This window comes from Plodia interpunctella, chromosome 12 (genome assembly GCF_027563975.2).
Source record: "Plodia interpunctella isolate USDA-ARS_2022_Savannah chromosome 12, ilPloInte3.2, whole genome shotgun sequence".
In the NCBI taxonomy this organism is placed as follows: Eukaryota; Metazoa; Arthropoda; class Insecta; order Lepidoptera; family Pyralidae; genus Plodia; species Plodia interpunctella.
In genome coordinates, this window is record NC_071305.1 from 5,609,425 (window position 1) to 5,628,781 (window position 19,357).

Sequence of the window (19,357 nt, forward strand, 5' to 3'; positions counted from 1 at the left end):
TTATTTTAAGAAACATATAATTGATCTGAAAAATATATTAAATATGAGATACTTGATATAATCAGCGCACTTACTAGTCTCTCCCCGGAGAGAACTTCCAGCAATTTGATCAGCATCTTGCCGTCCCTCATGTCCACGTACAAATCCCCGATACGGCACCCCACGCGCACCAAATGTGAATTCACCCATTTCTGGAAGGTTTTCTTCTGTACACTTTCTCGTTCGTCTGCAAACAAAAGATTATAATTTGTATAGGACCGAGAATTAAACCTTGCGGAATACCAAGAACTAAAAATCATTAAAACTCAAAATCTCTCATCGATATGGATAAATTTGGATTAGAATTAAAACAGACCTGGAGGACTAATGAAATGTACATAAAGAATTTTCATAGCAAAAAATTAGGGTTTGGTAAACTTTATAAAAAGGCAATGTTAACACAATAACCGCCAGTGAGGTCGACCACGCAGCGGTGACCAGATGGGAGGTTTTGTCCTGGGGAGGTCTTCGCCTGCGTCCGCGGCGGCCAGCGCCATTGCAATAACTCCAGGTCGCCTGGACGGCCCTAGGTGTTGGTTTTCGAAAACTAATATGTGTAACTTGAGTACCAGATCGGATAGCAAGTCGCACGCTGTAGAGCGGAAAGCGTCCTAATCCTACATGATCATAATTATTGTACAATAGCTCGCCAAGTACAAAAAAATGTGCTTATTTTATAAATTAAAATAAATAGAATATACATATGTTACAGAATCTTTAAATCTAAAACAAATGTCAACATTTTATTTTAAACATGACTTTATCCGAAGAGGAAAATGTACTTGTTAATAATGGTCACGCCTAAGATTTCGTCATCACTGCCATATTTTCTTTCCCACTGTACGTTTACTAGGTATATAGGATGGATTTACTAAGTCAATAGGATGTCTCTTACCGTTACTCTATGCATCAACGATGTAATTTTTATTGTTTTATAAACACTATCGATTGTTAGTGTAAACTAGGCCAAAATATAGTATTCTGTTTTATATTGTAGTAAATTCGTCATCACCTTCACACACATCACACTATTATCACGTAACAAAACATCTACCTGTAGTAACAAGTCTTCAAACAAAACACTATCTTATCACAGCACTACCAACCTCTGAGTTCAAGCACGACCTTGTCGTAATAATTCTCCAATCCAGGCACTTCTATATCGATTCCTCTCTTGATGAGATCGTAACAGTCTGTCGATGTCATGTCGCCGACATCCGCAGGCGACTGACTCGGGTTAGCAAGCGAAAGAACGGGAAGAATTAGAGCGACAAAATCCAACTGACCCACACAAGGATATTCGATACCAACGCTCCAGATGTCGATAACACTAATACCGGTTCTAATTAAACTATTTATAATTGAAATTTTAACGAATAACTTAACATTACTTTTTAATCTGAACGCGTGAGGTGCGTGAGTAAGTAAACACAAGAGTAAACGATCAAATCTGAGATAGCCACATACTATACCATCACTGATAAATATGTGAAATATTGTCGAAACTGAACAAGTTGAATTAAACTTTTGAACCAATTGTTTAACACTCCATCACTATAGGAAAACGGAAAACCGCTTAGATAACAAACCATAGGTGCCCATTTATTTTACAAATAAAATTAAAACTACGAACAAGGACAAAATAACATAGCAACTTAATATCAACAGCTATTTAAAAATCATTTACCTTTATTTATCTTTATAGTAATTTAATTGTTACCGTAATTACAGTTACAGTTGTAGTTGACATTTTGTGTAATTGTATTGGATCGGAATTCCTAGTTTACATTGAAACGGTACACAACTGTACTGGTAGATGCTATTGAGCAATTTACCTATAAATAATGTTACTTACCCTAAGAAGAAAAGAAAAGACAACAAGGAAATATCACATTAAGAAAACAATTTACTAATGACAAGCTATGCTGAAGACAATACTCAGCAGTGGACAAATATTGAGATTGTATTATTAAGATAAATACTTAACCACAAGGACTAAGACCTATATCAACATTGACCTTGGCAAATCTAAAGAAGCGAAGAGAGGTGCTTCGGCATAAATATAACTTGTAAATTAGATTAAGATATAAATATAGATGTACTGTGGTTTATTATCCCTAATAAACTTTAGTTTTTAAACTTTAATGTGCCCCACATTACAATCGATTGACATCTCTAAGGCGGTATGTAAATAATAGGATGAAACAGTTGAAATAAAATCATAGTTGAATTGGTTAGAAAAGCTCGATTTACCTGCTAGCGCTTTGATGCGCGATCGTTCGAATAGCCTCGAAGACGAGTTGCCGCCATCGTACTCGAACTCGTCGATGATCTCCTGACCATGACCGATGGAGGGGTCCCAGCGGGACACCGATATGTCGGTCGTCATCCCGACCTACTACCTCACCACTCCACGCTCAGAGATCTGGAAAAAAGAGATACATTTTGTTAGCACTTCTTCGCATCACTAGTCACTCTGGATCAAGACTTACAGAATGGGAGCCATTGCCCAGAAGTGGAACACCGTAATGGGCTGGTTAAAAATCACTATAATAAAAATGGATGGAGTTAAGAATGGACGTATTATCTAAATAACAATTTGAACACCCATAATAGGTTTTAATTAATTAAAGTAAAAACGTTACATAATATCCGTTGATCCTATCCAATTAGCCAAGACTGTAATGGCGTTGAGATCCCTAACCTAAATCACAAAAAAACTGCATCGATAATAATTCGAGGCTTCACTTAAATCTTTAGGAAAATTATTTATACACAGAACTGCAATGCTTGTAGATACTTGAAGTGACATCATGAAATGGATAAGATTAGATATGGCAAGGCAGAGTTATCGGCGCACCCAAGCGAAATCAGTACTTGTGACATTATTGTTAGTTCTTTCTTTGTAATCCCAGACCTAAAATGAGGGACCATCCGTACCACTGCTAATCACAGAAAAGTATTTTAATCATGCACATGGCATGAGTCATGGACGAAGGGAAGGGGATTCTCTAAACACTCTGAATATAACAACTTATCACCATTCCCTGAACACTCAATGGTAGGTATATATAGTCCTGAACATGAACAATTGAATATACAGCATCTATTGTAAGTCTAAATTGCTCTCTTCATGGATGTATTTAGAGGTCTTACATTAATTATAATAGTGCTCCGCTAAGCGGCTCAGACAACAATTAGTAACATTAGATTGTATACGTTAACTGATTTATAGATTTCAAAATTGAGACTTTAAAACGCAGATAATATCAAGAATAATCTAGAAATCTTTTAGCAATCCTAGGGCTTACAAATAAAAACGTATCTCCACACAAGTTCTATTCATACCTACATGATAAAATCTTGTCTTTGAGCTGCAATGCTGGATGCATGACTCAATGCCGGTACTACGGTGTATTCGCAATCGGGGTTAAATCTGATAATACTTCGTCCTATCATCTTGTTCAGTATTTACCTTGCAACTTTCTATGATCGGAAAGTACACAAACAGGAACTTTAATGCCAGAAAGTAACGGCAAAATTAATGGTTTACAATTAAAATTAATAGCTACAAGATTATAAAATAATAAAGTTTATAATGCCGAAGCACACCCAGTAAGCACCTTGGCTCTCGAAACAAACTTCTCTATTCTACAATTGGACATTTTTGCCAAGCCGACATTTGAAGACTAAAATAATCAAAGATTTAAAAATGATCTAACTTTTAAATTAACCAATGCAATTATGCCAAATTCAGATTTTAAAGCATGCATATTGCCCCTTTTTGATTACATTTACAAAATATATATTCATTATTCAGTAGTTCTAGGAAAATTAAAATACATATATATTATTGGCATTCAAAATAGCGCAGTAAATGTGTATGGCTGCGGCACTACGACGATAAATCATTGTTTGCGGCGACCTTCTGACATAATGGTCCAACCTATGAAAGTCTCCGTTACCCGCCAATCCATACATCAATTTTTTTAAGCGTTGGATGGACTCGCACCGTGAATTGAATTGAAACGTAAATTGAATACTATGCGAATTCTAAAATACTATGCGAAACCGTCTACACTCGCGTTAATGGTGTTCGTAACAATATATTATTATAATGTTCCCAAAACTAATTTTACAGTTTAAAATTTAATTTAAAACTAAGTATAGTGGTTTTTTATGTCACAAGAAAACAATAACAGTTAACTCTTGCGAAAATCACTGCAACACAAAAGAACTCAAATAATTTTAACTGACTTTGAAATTCAAATCTAGGTTAATTTAGATCAAGTAGTTAAAACATATGTGATACATGTAATAGTAAACCGTAGGTATTGTTACTGTAGAATAATAACACAAGTTTCAAAAATGTCATTTTTGCCACAAGCTTACTGTCGTTGAGTTCTTGTGGCATTTAACGCCTGATAGAACCCATGCTGTAACCGTTTAGGAGTTTCCTCGTAGGGGGCCGATCACAGGTACACCATCAGGTCATGCTTATCATAATAATGCATTATCATGGAAACTGGAGCGACGTGGGAAATTTCAACTTTGTAGGACTGGAAGTAAGTGAAATCTAACTTGCAAGATTTGATTACAGACAGACAAGCAAACATCGGGGCAGGTGGAACGAAATCATCATCATAGTAGCCCTCCGTGACCCACTGCTGTGCATAGGCATATAAACAAAATAAAAGATTGTAATAATAACCTAGCGACTAACTGCAATAGTCATGAAAATACAGCCATACAATCTACAATATTATCAAAACAACCTTAAATAATGCAGATATTGTCTTATTTAAATATCAAAGTAACAAAACTTAATTTTATGAAACCAGCATTGAAAACAATTTCAAGTAATCTGAACTGTGTTCACAACCGTCTGAGCAAATTGTCCATGACCTGAGGCAGGCCTTTTTATACATATTTACAGGTTCAAAAAAATTACTATCACAGAAATTATGTTGTGATAAAAAGAAACGTAATGTTTGAAAGTGATAGGTACTGGAAATTACTTTCTGTATATACTCAATAAGAACTGTTGAAACAGTAACATCCACCATAATTTTTATTGCCTCATATGCAGACAAATAATCAGTTTACTACCAGGCACTTAATGAAACACATAAACCTAGATTACCCGTTCAATAAGCGTAAAAGAAATAACTACTCTAAAGCGACTTATCGAGCAGGCCGAGGGTCGTTGACCCGAGCAGGCAGACATGGCGACGTCAATACACCATGGCCATTAAACGCCACCATAGACCATGGCGGCACTGCGGTCATAAAGGTGCTATTAAAATCCGAAACAATATAACCATATTAAATCCCACACAATATAGGCTTTGCTTAGTATTTTGGTACCAACGAATACTATAGAAATATGTTCACGGTATTACATTAATGTAGATAGATCGTTTGCAAGAACTTATAAAAGATCGAAAGAGTGTGAACACTATTCGAAAGTACTGCAGCATAATTTCGAATGATATAAAACCACAAAATTTCTCGTACATACCTGAAAGCAAAAAAAAACGCTACAAAATGGCAATGCCCTGTTATAAAAGTCGCGATCACGACCAACAAAAGCCTCAATTTTGCTGTTAAAAGGCCTCGGTAGGAGCCACAGTCCAAGTCGGCTCCCCACGCAGACGGTATTGAAACTTAGGCTTGTGAAATAAGTTCTTGCTTGCGATGCTGCTTACAAACGACTCCAATCAAATAAGTAATAAATCTGACTTGAATGGTTCAATCAGCCTAAAATATGGACGTAACTTCATTCCCATTATGTAATAGTACAATATATGAACAAAGCTTGATAATTAAAATAATCAACGTAACTCAATAGATTGGCTCCTATTAGTCATTAAATATTTGCTACCCATAACAATATATTTTATCCTGAATAAAACTAAGCTAACCAAAACATTAATTACAGATAACGAAAATGAGTTTTGTTAAAATAAAATAGAAAAATTAGTCCACATTACAACACAGTCATCCAAATACATGAAATTGTCAGTCTTGTATAAAGAAGACTCTTCCCACACAGATTATTACTTTGTCTAGCTAGACGTGAAGCTATCGACGAACGATTACAAGGGGACGAGACGACGCACGTAACGCGTCACACCAGTGAACTCGCTCGCTCTAATACTCCGGATATCCTGACTCTTGCATGACTGGGGATTACAGTTATTTACACTCTAAAGGTAAAAATGCAGAGATACTCTGTGCATTTTTTGCGATTCGAGAAGTGTCTTCTCAAAATTTAACAAATTGCAGTTTTGTTGTAATACAATAAAACCCAGATATTCCAATGGTAAAGTGGTTTAGGGAGATCAAATCAAGAGAGTTGTAGAACTGAAACGTATAAATTGTATAGATTCTGATGAAGTTTTGCAGTACTCGTTTTACTTAAAATTACTTAAAATAAAGACGTATGCAATATCTAATCACTTTGTTAGGTGTGTGTTTATAATTACCGTAATCACTACTTAAAATTTATGCGAGTGAAATAATATAGTACGCATTCCGTGGTACGCATCCTTGTGCAACTGACGAATACAATTACTAGGTACGTATTTTGGAGCATCCAAAATTATTAAATGCAAAGGCTTTAGAACATAGTTTTCATATATAGGCTGCCCTCTACTGATAGGATTGGCCTAGATGGCATGAATTTGCGATAATGTATCAATCAATCCATTACTGCTGCTTTCGATCAAACCTAGCAATATTGCAGTGTTGACATGTCCCCTATAACACATTCGTTGTTAGACAAGTACAAATAAAAACCCCACCCTGTTCATCATTGACCCACATAGCCAGCAGTCGGCAGGCAAGACTATCTTCCATCTAGGAATACAAATTAAATGACTCATTATTATGTGCATTATAAACCTTATTCAGAGCTGCAGGATGCGAATTAATTTCTATCTCTACACATGGCAAAAGTCCACAAATTACAGTTATAAAATATATTAAGGTGGTTTGCTTGTCTTCTGATTTATAAAAACTGTTTCATTTTTCATAAATTGTTTCCTCTGAATACTCTACATCTGTTGGAACTGGATTATCAGAATGGAATATTTCGTGAACACGATCTACTCAAATAATTTGATTACACAACCTACCAAATAATCGGCACGATTTCAAGCGTCTGACTTGCACCGTTGACATCATGGCCGGGGTTATATATAGGATTCTTAACACGTAATGTTGAGATAAATTGACAATATGCTGATTATTTTTAAAGTGCGCTTGCAATACAATCAATGTTATTTTCATCGAATCTGATCGGAATATAACTCCACATAATTTGTGAGGTATTTTTTTCTCTTCTGGAACACCATTTGTTTTGTAAACATACACCACATTTCCGTTATTAAAGACCAGCAATTTTGTTTATAATATGTAAGGATTTATTCAGTCTGACAAAAAATCTAAGGCAGGTTTGCTAGATAGCAATAGAAGTGTCGAGGCGGATAACGGACGGAGCTAACAGGCACTTCCCATGGCTGGCGCGGGGACGAATTCATTAACCCAAATAGAAACCGCGCCCGGAGAGCGACGCAGATCGCGTGCGGTGGAATCGCACGAACGAAACAAATCTCTATTGTTATGTGTCTCTAATACGGTAATCATGTTTTACGGTGAAACTGCGTGACATGTCGTGAGAATCACTAAATCAATAAACTGAAAAAATAATGTTTACATCGACGTGACGGTTTTTCTTTATGATCCACGATTACTTTTGGATAAATTTAATGATGTGATTAGTTCCAATTCCCACGAACCCCAACAAATTCAAAGTAGATTGAGAGTAGTGACCAAAAACCGCCACGATTATATCAACGGATGGGTTAGAATTTCCATTATTGTGCCAGTTTCCATAAGTCCATTGACATAGAATCACATTCAAAAATAGAACGAGTTTATTTACACCCATAGCTAGCTGAGTGCCAAATTCACCAATACCTTCATTGCATTGACTAGATTTTGTACTTGAAACTAATACGTTTAAAAATAGAATCAAGTGTAGTTGAAGTAAAGTGGGGAATCCCAGTTACCTGTGGGTAATCACAAGGCTCCCTCGCGTGAAAATGCTCCCCTCTGCAGGCCACAACCGTATGTTATAAATAATAAACAAAATGTTCGCTGGCACGAAACATGACGCTAAACAGAAACAAAAGGATATCCGGTCGAAAAACCGCAACGGTAAATCACAAAACTGGAAAGTTAGGCTGTATGTATCTGCAAATGCTCTGAATGATCAATAAAATAAAACATCCACCAAATTCAAAAATAAAATAAAATGGACTAAAGAGAAAACAAAATTCTGCAAGAAAAAGGACTCGAGGTGAGTATATATGGGGAAAATGTCAGTGCCTTTCAATCATTCACGGCACAGTACTCACGGTAAATAAAGGCCATTGTGACACCCACGGATTGTGTAAGTAAATACATGTCACCCTGTGGAGAACATCCACCACCCACCGGAGTGGTGGAGGCGCTAATACCAACGTCAGTGACCGGAGCAAACCAACGCTTCTTTGCAGGTCATTTTATTAGGCAAATGTACGGTTTCTACGCAGAATCGATTATTTTTAGACGTCCATACTCGTATACTCCAATTTTAAGATGGAGTTGGGAACGAGGACGCCGATGTTAGATTCACGTCCAGTTTCTGTGTTTATGTCTAGTCTTAATGGACGATTATTTAAGACGATGTGATTTGGTAAAGGTCAGAAAAAGAAACGACAATAAATTTAATATTAAGACCAGCTGTGCTGTTTCATGACTGTGCTGTGGAGTTGACATCGGGAGAAAATTTTGGGTTTAAGATCACAGATCACACTTACCACACTTGAATTTTTACTCGCTAGAGGTGTTTTAAAGTTTATACTTATAGTATAGGTAGTAAGTTATAAAAAGACAATGATGCACTAACACGAAATGGACTTAAACGAAATAAAGGAAGTATAAAATCAATCCAACAATAAGTGAGAAGGTACTCTAGATATCGTCATGTATGAAAATAGAATTCACGTCATAGTATTAGTTGCTGCATCTGAACCGGGTGAGATGGAAGTCAATGAGTGGTGCGTGGGCGTCGGCACTGAACTTTTAGAGTAGGATACACCTCATTTGTTGCCATCCACGAATCAAATTTAATGCTGAGTGAAACTGATACATGGAGGACAAACTAAATACTACTTAGTTTTTCTTGTGTACCGAAAACAGCCTTTAGAATAATACAATTATCTTAAAATAATAAGTCATATAATGTCGTAAATACTGTAAACCAAAATACTAACTAAACTACTTCTTCTTTGCGTGTCGATGGCAAATCAACGCTTTATTGGGTGCTTTGTTTACTTTAAAACATTATTATTGGTCCAACAATTACTGTCGGAGCCTACTTTCATTATTTATTTTATTGTAACATTGTAATAGTAAACACTTCGCACGTAGAGTATTGCGATGACGCAAGACGAAATTTATAAGGCAGTCGTGGTCTCACTTGACCAACATATGAAGTATTATTCTACAATGTATCTTGACGTCACTATGCTGATCAGACAGCCAAACAGTCAGTCATGCAGAACGAATATTTTCATAGAAAACGCTCGTGACCATCCAATCGTGCATGAAGGCGTAAAACAAGTGAGTATCGACTTGGCGAAGCTACCGATCATAATTAGAGAATCATAAGTTCGAGCGTGTATCGATTGATTCATCGCATAGAAAATAGATTCGACCGAGCAATGCGCTACAAACACGCAAATATTTTAATCATCAACTTTATAATTATTATTGTACAAATTAATCAAGTAATTTTTTGCCAATAATGTTTAAAGAAGTGACGGCATTCTTCGAAACGCGATACTGCAAGAGATGAAATCAAGCAAGGTCTGCAACAGTAAAAGCCATCCTGAGAGACCCAGCGCAATAAAGTAATTGATCCAGTACCAAACGTTACAAGTGGGCTAAGGCTAAGAGTTATAGTGGTATTATATAGCTCGTTATAGTATGACATAAGCGTGGGTGACGTCACCAGGCGTCGGATACAGCGGCGAAGGCCGGCGGTGTTTGTGCGCGAACGACCGGTTTTATGCCGATGCCGACACATGCACTGCATGCTGCCGGGGAATGTAGTACGCCGACGCGACGCGCCATCTCCGAGAGAAACAATCCAAATAACCGTTCACTACTCATCGACCGTTCGATTCATTTCGAACAATAACATCAGCAAATATTTTCTCAGCCTGGTTAGTAACTTGACTGATATAAATGAAGATCACAATCATGATTTACAGATTGAAAATCTAACATTTCGATAGATCCCACTTTCTGAACGAACCTAAATATATATATTATAGTCTTATAGTAGGGCTGACGCTGCTTTAGACGTATAAGCAACGGGCTGCAAAAACAATTTTTTACCTACGTGATACGGGTCTAGCACATTGACGATGAAGGGCCCATTTATTCAGTAGTTGATTTCATGTACAATTCAATTTCCTGTCCTCAAAAAGAGTTAATCCAAAAAGCTCTCGTCCCAACTCCTTAAATAGATGGCGCAATATGCACTGACCAGACCCACATGCAAGCTCAGCCTCAAATGCCTCAATGTAGCCATGATGACGCCATTATATCATCATATTTAGGAATTGCCCATATAAATTACGGTAATACTGGGAAATGATTGATTGAGATTGAAGGAAACTACTTAAGTTAACGTATTTTAAGAGGATAAAGAAGGAAAGGATTGCGATGATGTTGCTACAGAAATTTATAATCTCAACTGAACTTGTATGTTACAGCAACAGGACTAATACGGCAAAGCAAGGAAACAGAACCACAGTTTCTTAGAACACAAGTCAACTTCCTTCAATGAATATTTGCTTCGACAGGTTTGAGTTTGGGGCAAGAAAACATATCATGTTACTGTGTAACTCGATAGCTCAAATAACCAAATTCAATAAACATAGGGTGAGAGCAACAACATTTAGAGGGTGTCCATAAAAATAAATGTGAAAACATGGTGAAACCTGGTCTGCTTTATACTACTTTTTAGCCTTTGTTTGAACCTGAAAAAAATATATACGAACCATAATCACAACCAATTTAATGCCAGTAACAGACAGAAACGTTTCATAATTCTGGGAAACGGTATAGTGTTTCTTAGTAAAGAAAATAACTAGGTGAGACTGACAACAGTATGGCAGTCGGCCGTAATAGCACACTTCGTATAATATGAATTATTCAAACCAAGGCTCAACAATGAAAATTTATGTGCATCGCTGCGCAAACTGAACATACTTTCCATAATATCAATAGAGAATCGACTGTCGGAGAAAGCTGAGGGAATCTGGTGAGTTATCACTAACAGAACTAGCTGTATATTTTGTGAAGCAATCCAAGTTTAGTATTTGGTTATAGTTAACTACTATATTCATTCTTATTATGTCTGTATCATATCTTCGTACCAAATCTATCACACAAGCCTAGGATACGACACGAATCATTTCATTTTAAATTAAGATATAAAATTTAGATGTTAATGTACATAATGGTATATAATAATAAACATGCAGCAAATCAATGTAAAACAAATTAAATAGGTCAAGTTTCGCACGAATGCCTGCAATTCCGCTGGAAAGAATAAAGCCACCATTGTGTGGTTAAAATATAAATGATTAAACGAGCTGCAGTCTGACCTCATTTCTGATACGAACCAAGCCAATGTAAAGATTAAATAAATTAGTGCTAATTTTCATAAGTTTCGAAAACAATACAAAATTAAGTAAATTTGTTACAGACGTTATTGATTGGCCGCAGATACCTTGACATATATAATTTCTAAAATATTGCGAGACTCAGTAGTACAAACAAACCAACCATAAATTAGTATCTAAAACTATGTTTTTAAGTGGCAAATACATGACATCAGTTCATTCAGAATAAATTAATACGGTGTATAGTTTATGAAACAAGAGCCCGCGTGCGTCTGAGTTGATTGTAGTAAATTGCTAGCCAACAACCGGCAAATTGTTGTTGCGAGTTGACTTCTATTTCAACGAATATGACTGCTTTTAGCAAATAATTACTATCTCGTATAGTACCTTATAATTTAAATATGTATTTATAATAATAAAAGTATCGTAAAGATTCAGAGCGATGGAAATCATGGCAAAATCGTTATTATGATTACCTAATTGAGGACACTAACAATAGCTATGGTGATTTATCATCTATTTAAATGAACTTTAAAACGTCTTAGTTTTCCAATGTTTAGAATGAAATAATGAGCTGAAGGCAATACTGATATGATAGCTGAAGGCAATGACAATAACAAGGATGGGGACGTCAAACTATGAGTGGGCATAGACGAGACACATTAACTACGTCCAATTTAGACATTAAGCTATTCAGACATTACATGTGTATGTGAGTGCGTAGAAATGTTATACATGCACAGAAAGCGGTTGTTACGTGAGCGAGTGCAAGACATGGACTGGATTCGAGTTCATCGACCCCGATACAGCGGGACTCAGGATTCCACCATCGGAATATTAAGTGCCATTTCGTATCCTCTATTTTATACCTACCTACTGATTCGGAACTACTATGATTGACAATCATAGGATCTTGTTTGCCTAAATAGTTATTGATTTGGTCATTCGTTTTATTTTTTTTGTACACACATTTTATTGCTTATTTGATTAACGAAAAATTTCAATGAATGACTAGTATAGCATATCCATGTTAAGGATGTTCATGAAAATTCACTTTTATGAAAACTAAAATCGATAACACATAGACGTTTTATTTTCGTCATTGTAAGTGCTAGGCTACATTTAGTTTGGTCGTAAAAACAATTTTATGAAATGTAAATAATGGCCAAATTCTAGCTTGAAATCAAATTCAAATAGAATGAGTACACAGGGCAACAATGGTCAATTGCAGTCGATTGCCGAGGCGGAGCAGTAGAAAGCATACTCTCCGGCATGCCCCTTTTGTTAGCGCAATTAACGTTTAGTTTGCTCAACCGTGAAAGGGCCAGACGTCCGCTTTTAGCTTGCTTTTTCGAAGACCAAGATGGACGCAAATCTGATTGGTACCTACTTGGCCATCAGTTCACAAAGGTTTACTTTGATTGCGCAGTGAATAGTGAAATGTCGATGTACAACTTTCTGTATTACAACACTTCAAAAGTCGGCCACGTTCACGAGAAAAATTGCCCGTAGCAGAATTTTTGTGGGCTGTATAAACTAATACAGCAAAACTACGGCTACATGTTGTACTCACACACCCGTTAGTGTGTGCTACGCTACAGTGCTATAATATTCGGGTTGGGATCATATTACTATACTTTATAGTACTATTTACTATTTTGCAACAAAAAGCTTGATTGACATATGCGTTATAGTCATTAGCAGAGAACTAGATACTTAATAGCTTTAATACTAGATTTCATCACTATATGGTTGCAGTTCTTTTTATTATGATCAATTAAAATTTATTTTAGGATGGCTTTCAATTTATTTACATTTATCTTATTTATTTCCAAATTCTAAATCGTGAGCACCTTTGTCCAGTCGGCTCGCTTCCGAGCGTACTGCCCCATAACGATAAATTTAGACATCTAAAAAAAGTATGCCGTTGAATTCCAAAGCTACTGGGCGTCTGTTTGTACGTTCTGAAGGTTTAGGGCAACGAAAACATTTAAATATGAACTAAATGCCAGACTGTAGTAGGTATGTATAGACATGGCCATTTGTAAAACAATCACGACCTTGATGTTCATTTAATGACTCACATTAATTTTGTCACATTGACTGTTCCATAAATATTTATCACCATTAGCGAACTCACCTGAAATGAAAGAAAAAACATTTGGTTAATTGCTAATCTATGCACTGATCGATCAAATTTCTTTAGAGCTGAAGCTACGAAAAATTAGATGACATTCCAAAGAAAGTTGAACGAACGAAAACTTCAATGCGATTTGATTGATTCAAGTTTGTAAGATTTGATTATGTCATCGAACCGGCACGTCTCGAGGTCAATTGGGAGGTCATGCAGCAATGTAGGGTAAGATAACTGAGAAGCCGAAATTCTCAATTGCTTGATAAAGCGCACAGAACGGAGAGACTGGAAGCACGACTACCTATTATATATCCTTGTAAACCAGTTGCTGTATGCACTATTGCGCAAGCCATGCATAAAAGGTCAGGACTATTCATACATGCATAGTATCGGCTCAAGGAATTTTATCATATCTCGACGCACTAAATGGTCAAAGATAATAACGATACTAACCTAACACGGATAATAACCAGATAAGTGAACTAAAAGTGTATCGTGCTTCAATTACACAAATATAGGTTACGAAACCAATTAAACGTACCTATCAAAAATTCTTATGAATTTTCTGTCGACCATCGTATACATTGTAACTTAAGACTTAGGTAGCTACTCAACGCCTACAGATGAAATAACATCAACAAAGGTCTGATATCCAAATGGGATATCGAATCCACAGGTCTACCTAAATAGTATTTCAATGAGAACAGTCCATGACATCACTGATCATTTTTTGTCATTAGCACATAAGAGCAGGCGTATTAAGCATGTCTGAGTCATTCATACAACCAGTACCTCTAAAATTATTCATAGCTACTACTTGCTTGAGCGACGAGCTAGAGTTACGGGCGTGGTCTTATCTGATAATAACTGTTGCGTAAGTAATATAATAACACAGTTGGTAGGTATGCTTAGAGAAATTAACAATTTGGTTTTTGTTGTTGTGGAGTCCAGATCGAACTGGAGTAAATTTGGCATGATCTTTGTGCTAATTGAATGTAGAATGAGAACCCAGGTGTGCCAATTTGCAAATTTTGGTTCGATCGTATATAAACATAATCGATGAGTTCATGAAGTATTGAATATGTCAGCTTATCACTATTCAAAAAATTTTGCCTACTTTAAAACCGATAAACTGCATTATTATTTAAAATAATATATGATGAGTAAGTATATAACTAATATTCGTCACCTACGAATCGTAGTTACATCTATAAGTTTGTCTCAAAATATGTACGTAGGTAGGTATAAAGTGGAAACACTATAAATTAGTAGATGACCTCACAATCCTCACAATAAAAATGGATCCTTGGCTATGATATCATCTAGACAAGATATATAAACATTATCTCGACAATGCCAATCATCTGCTGTTTCGGTCTTGGGAAGAAATAGAAGTTCACACAGCCTCACTTCAGTTGAATAACGCCTTTTGTTTACAACTCTACCATAGTTATCCCAGTAGTTACAGCAAACCAAATCGTTGAAATTTAATACAGAGTGCTTTGAAGTTTCTTTTATAAATAAGTTTTATGATCCAAATATACGTCAAATGATTATTTTTATTTGACGACGAAAGATTTAAAATATTGGATTTTAATTCTTTTCAGTTTCCATGCTACAATTTTAATCATAATCGTCACAAACATCATAATCTCGATAGTGTCCAGTCCATCTGTCAATACATCAGTACGTCTGCGCGACTGACCTCATTGACAGGGGCGGAACTAGGTAGCGATCTAGCGGATATCATACGACTTCGAAAGATATTAGAAGAACAGGCAAACAGTCAGTTCCTTAAGTTGCAACAACATTAAAATAAAATGACTACGTATAGGTATGTACATTTTCAGCAGTATCACAAAAGATGTCTTATCAATGACATTGAAAATTGTTGAAGACTTTTTGTCGCAACTCGTCATAGTACCTATTTGCTTAGTGATTGCAAAATTTACTGACGTTCAAGAGCCATAAGGTCGCTAAATGTTTTATTTTTTAAATGCCCATCCATATCCAGCTCAAGTTCTTACTACTCATCAATTTAAAAATATTTAACTGGCCACTAAACTCTGAATAAATATAGAGTAACATATCATTGTATCTATCTATATAGGTATTTTTTATTTATTAGGCGCATGGCCTTAATCAAATTAAAGTAACACTAATGTTCACATGACTATATTTCAACTTCCTAGTGACATCATAACTCAAACCTCACTATTGATCCTTACACAGGCCAAAACCGGAAATCTAATCCAATGAGTTGTCTGAATCTTAAACACGTACCAATTTTAAATCGAGGACTATCTCATTTCCGTGCACATCCAATAAGTATCACTTCACAGATTTTCGGGAATACACGAAAACACGAGTCGCAGCGACCGGCTCTGTCGCGCCGCGGCGTGGACTCACTGTGAACACGGCAATATCGATCGGGCTTGGGGCTCCTGGCGCCGGCGAGCCGCATATCCCTAGTGCACGCACGCCCCGCCCCCTACATTGCCACCCCAGCTAAAAAACCCTTTATATCGGGGAATTCAAATCTCCATTCATTTTACACACAAATTAACTGTTGACACAAAAAGGATGTGTCACTTGAAATTAAACCAAATAGGTACGATGTTTAGCATATCTGCTAATTTGTCAATATCAAACACAAATTATTGTAACAATTTTTGGGGAAAATTTCATCATAATATGGAAACACCTGTTCTCCTCAAATTCCTTGAGATACAAAACGACCTTGTAACGCCTATTTGCCACACAATGTGAACACTCTTTGGATGTGTACATAGGTACCTACAAACATACCTACAATAATTTCTTGGAAGCAGGGGTAGACAATATTTAACTATTCCCTCATGATCATTCAATTTTTGAATCTGATAAACCCATGTTTTAGGCCAGAGTTCAAAAGCTTTATCATGTTTGTTTTGGCTTCAATGTTACTTGAAGCTTTTAGATATCTAAATAATAAGCATAAAGTAGCCCTCTCATCATTCACAGCTGTCTTTAAAGTTATGATTATCTTACACAGAAAAAAATAATTTCTTTAAATAATACTAAGTAAAATTAAATAATTGTTAAATTCATTCATGTGAGGTGAAACTATGTTCATTTTGAACCTATAATTAATGAAAAAAAATCCAAAACCTTAGCACTACCTAGTGCTAAGCACTGAGAATGCCGAGATTGTGGCCCTCAGGCTGAGCTGACTTCACAGGAAACAGAGGACTGTAGCCAGTCTGACCCTTTGTGGCACACTCAAACATCTCATTATACATGCTCTTAGGATACCAAAGTACTTATGAATGGCTGACATGAATGAGGCATTCAAGTATTGACATTCAATGCCATGCCACAGGCCACAATGACGTAATGATTGCCCTCTGATTTTGTGTTTATAAATTAGCAGAATTTTAATTAGTTAGTTTTTATGGATTAGGTACTTAGTTTTTAGTGTTTCTCAAATATTTTGTGACACATCATGTATATTATTACATAGTTATGGGTATATATTTAATGGCTAATTATTTTATTTAGTACCCTTTATTTAATAATACAGTTTAATACAGTAAAGTCATCTTCTGCAGTCTAGTACCTACTATCTTGACAAGTTTTTTTTAAATAGCCTGTATTATATGTCCCTCTGCTGGGTAAAGGGCTCCCCTATTGTCTTCCAAAGGTCTCAAAACAAATGGATTTTATTGATATAAGTACCCTACAGAAATCAAAATTTTTACAAATTTGAATTAATATTTACAAATAAATTGTAACATTTTTGTAATGAATAAAGAGAGTTTTAACATGTAATTTTAATATATAGTCATGTCAATCAAGAAAACATTTAATTTGGGTTCAATTTTAGATTGATTCCTGATTTTTTTCATCTAATTATGATTTCCAGGGGAGTTTCAGACCTATTTTGGGTTCTTCTCTTTACTCGCTAACTACAGTTTGCCTTATTGCACCATTTAAAAAAGAAACATTTGTTATAGCCTAATATAAATGAGCACAAAGTCAGTCTTCCAGCAATTTTTTCAGCCAACCTTTGGGTGGAAAAGAAAAAAGTGAACCAAAAATAAATGTTAATAATTTAAACAAGAAATTATAATGATAAACAACCCTGAAGCAGTGGTGTTGTAATCATTAAAACACCCCCCTGTGAACCGAAAGGTCCCAGGTTTGAAACCTATAGCAAAATCAAAATCAAATAAATTACTTCGAAATTAGGCCTTCACAGGTAGTTTTTCACGTCATACACTAAATTAAATGATATTTACCAAAGCTAAACATTGCCTACATTACATTAAATACTAGCATTTCGGAACACCCACTGCTGAGAAGAAATGCTGAAAGAAACTCATTCAAACAGTGTTGCCATCTGAGTTTATATACCAATCTGATCCATGTATATAGTAGTTCCCATAGACGAGCAGCTACTTCTAAAAGTAGCTCTAGTTGGATAATTTATCATCTACTTAGTGAGTTAAATGGGAAAGGCCTTCTCCATTATGTGGTACATTCCACTTAGACCATGACACCAAGCCATGAAGAATATGACTGAAGGAGTTAGATTTGAAGTTTAAACTAGGTGTTTTTTTTATCAGGCAATCATTATTAGTTTCAAGTAGGTACCTATTAAATAGTAGGTACTGAAACTGAATAACTGGACCCCCACAAACATTATTGTTAAATAATTATTCCACTAAATAGTTATTTGAACTCCATAAAAAACAACTGTTGGTTGCTATCACGAATTTTAGCCGAAGCAGTGAGAAACCAGCAAAAAGGGTCAAATCATATTTTTGCAAGAAAGATTATACGTACTTACGTACCTACTAGGGTTATTGCTTTACTACCTATTTAGTTAATAGTAACTCAGTGAATTCTTTTGGAGACTCCTACTCGACTTCTAACTGGAATAAAATCAAAAGTGAATCCAATTGGGATTTCTATGCAAAACTTTAACTGAAAAGCACTTACCTATTATTTTATATCCAGGAATTATGTCCCAGATCAAAAATACACACAAACTTTCGTCATACACACAATATAACACTTATTCCGGGAACTGTGACCAATCGTACAAATTCACTCACGGCACCAAAACTTGATAAAATGTCTTTAAACTGGTCTTGAGTTTCAAAAACATAACCTTTATTTAGCTGGCGATCAAGAATAATCGTAATTCATGTAGAAATAACTACAATATCATCCGCGAGTACGAATACGGCTTCGAGGGCGAGGCGAAAGACCGTCGCGAAAGCATCACGGCATCACATCACCCTACCTTTCTGGTCCGCCCATAGCATAGATTAGATAAGTATTATACAGACAGCCACATTGCAAGTATTCTACCTATCGAATATAAGAGCCACCTAAATAGGTACTGGTAGGTAGGAGTAGGCGTGTACCAGCTTGTTTTATTTGTAACAAT

At 35.8% G+C, this 19,357-nt stretch overlaps 1 protein-coding gene across 15 annotated transcripts in view; it reads right to left on the minus strand.

The window, feature by feature from the left end:
• beta-Spec (beta Spectrin) overlaps nt 1-19,220 on the minus strand; it is a 44,857-nt gene extending 25,637 nt beyond the window's left edge. For 6 of the 15 annotated variants that reach the window (XM_064436275.1, XM_064436271.1, XM_064436274.1 and 3 more), the window contains exons 1-3: nt 18,904-19,218; nt 2,293-2,464; nt 75-226 (exon numbers count right to left, since the gene is read on the minus strand). In XM_064436275.1, coding sequence (XP_064292345.1) covers nt 75-226; nt 2,293-2,428 — 288 coding nt within the window. In that variant the 5' untranslated portion in view covers nt 2,429-2,464; nt 18,904-19,218. Of the gene's footprint in view, nt 1-74; nt 227-1,145; nt 1,263-2,292; nt 2,465-2,684; nt 2,799-16,203; nt 16,348-17,070; nt 17,090-18,903 lie in introns of those variants that run through there. The other 9 variants (XM_053752419.2, XM_064436269.1, XM_053752417.2 and 6 more) reach the window with 6 other exon arrangements.
• Nucleotides 19,221-19,357: the final 137 nt, after the last annotated feature.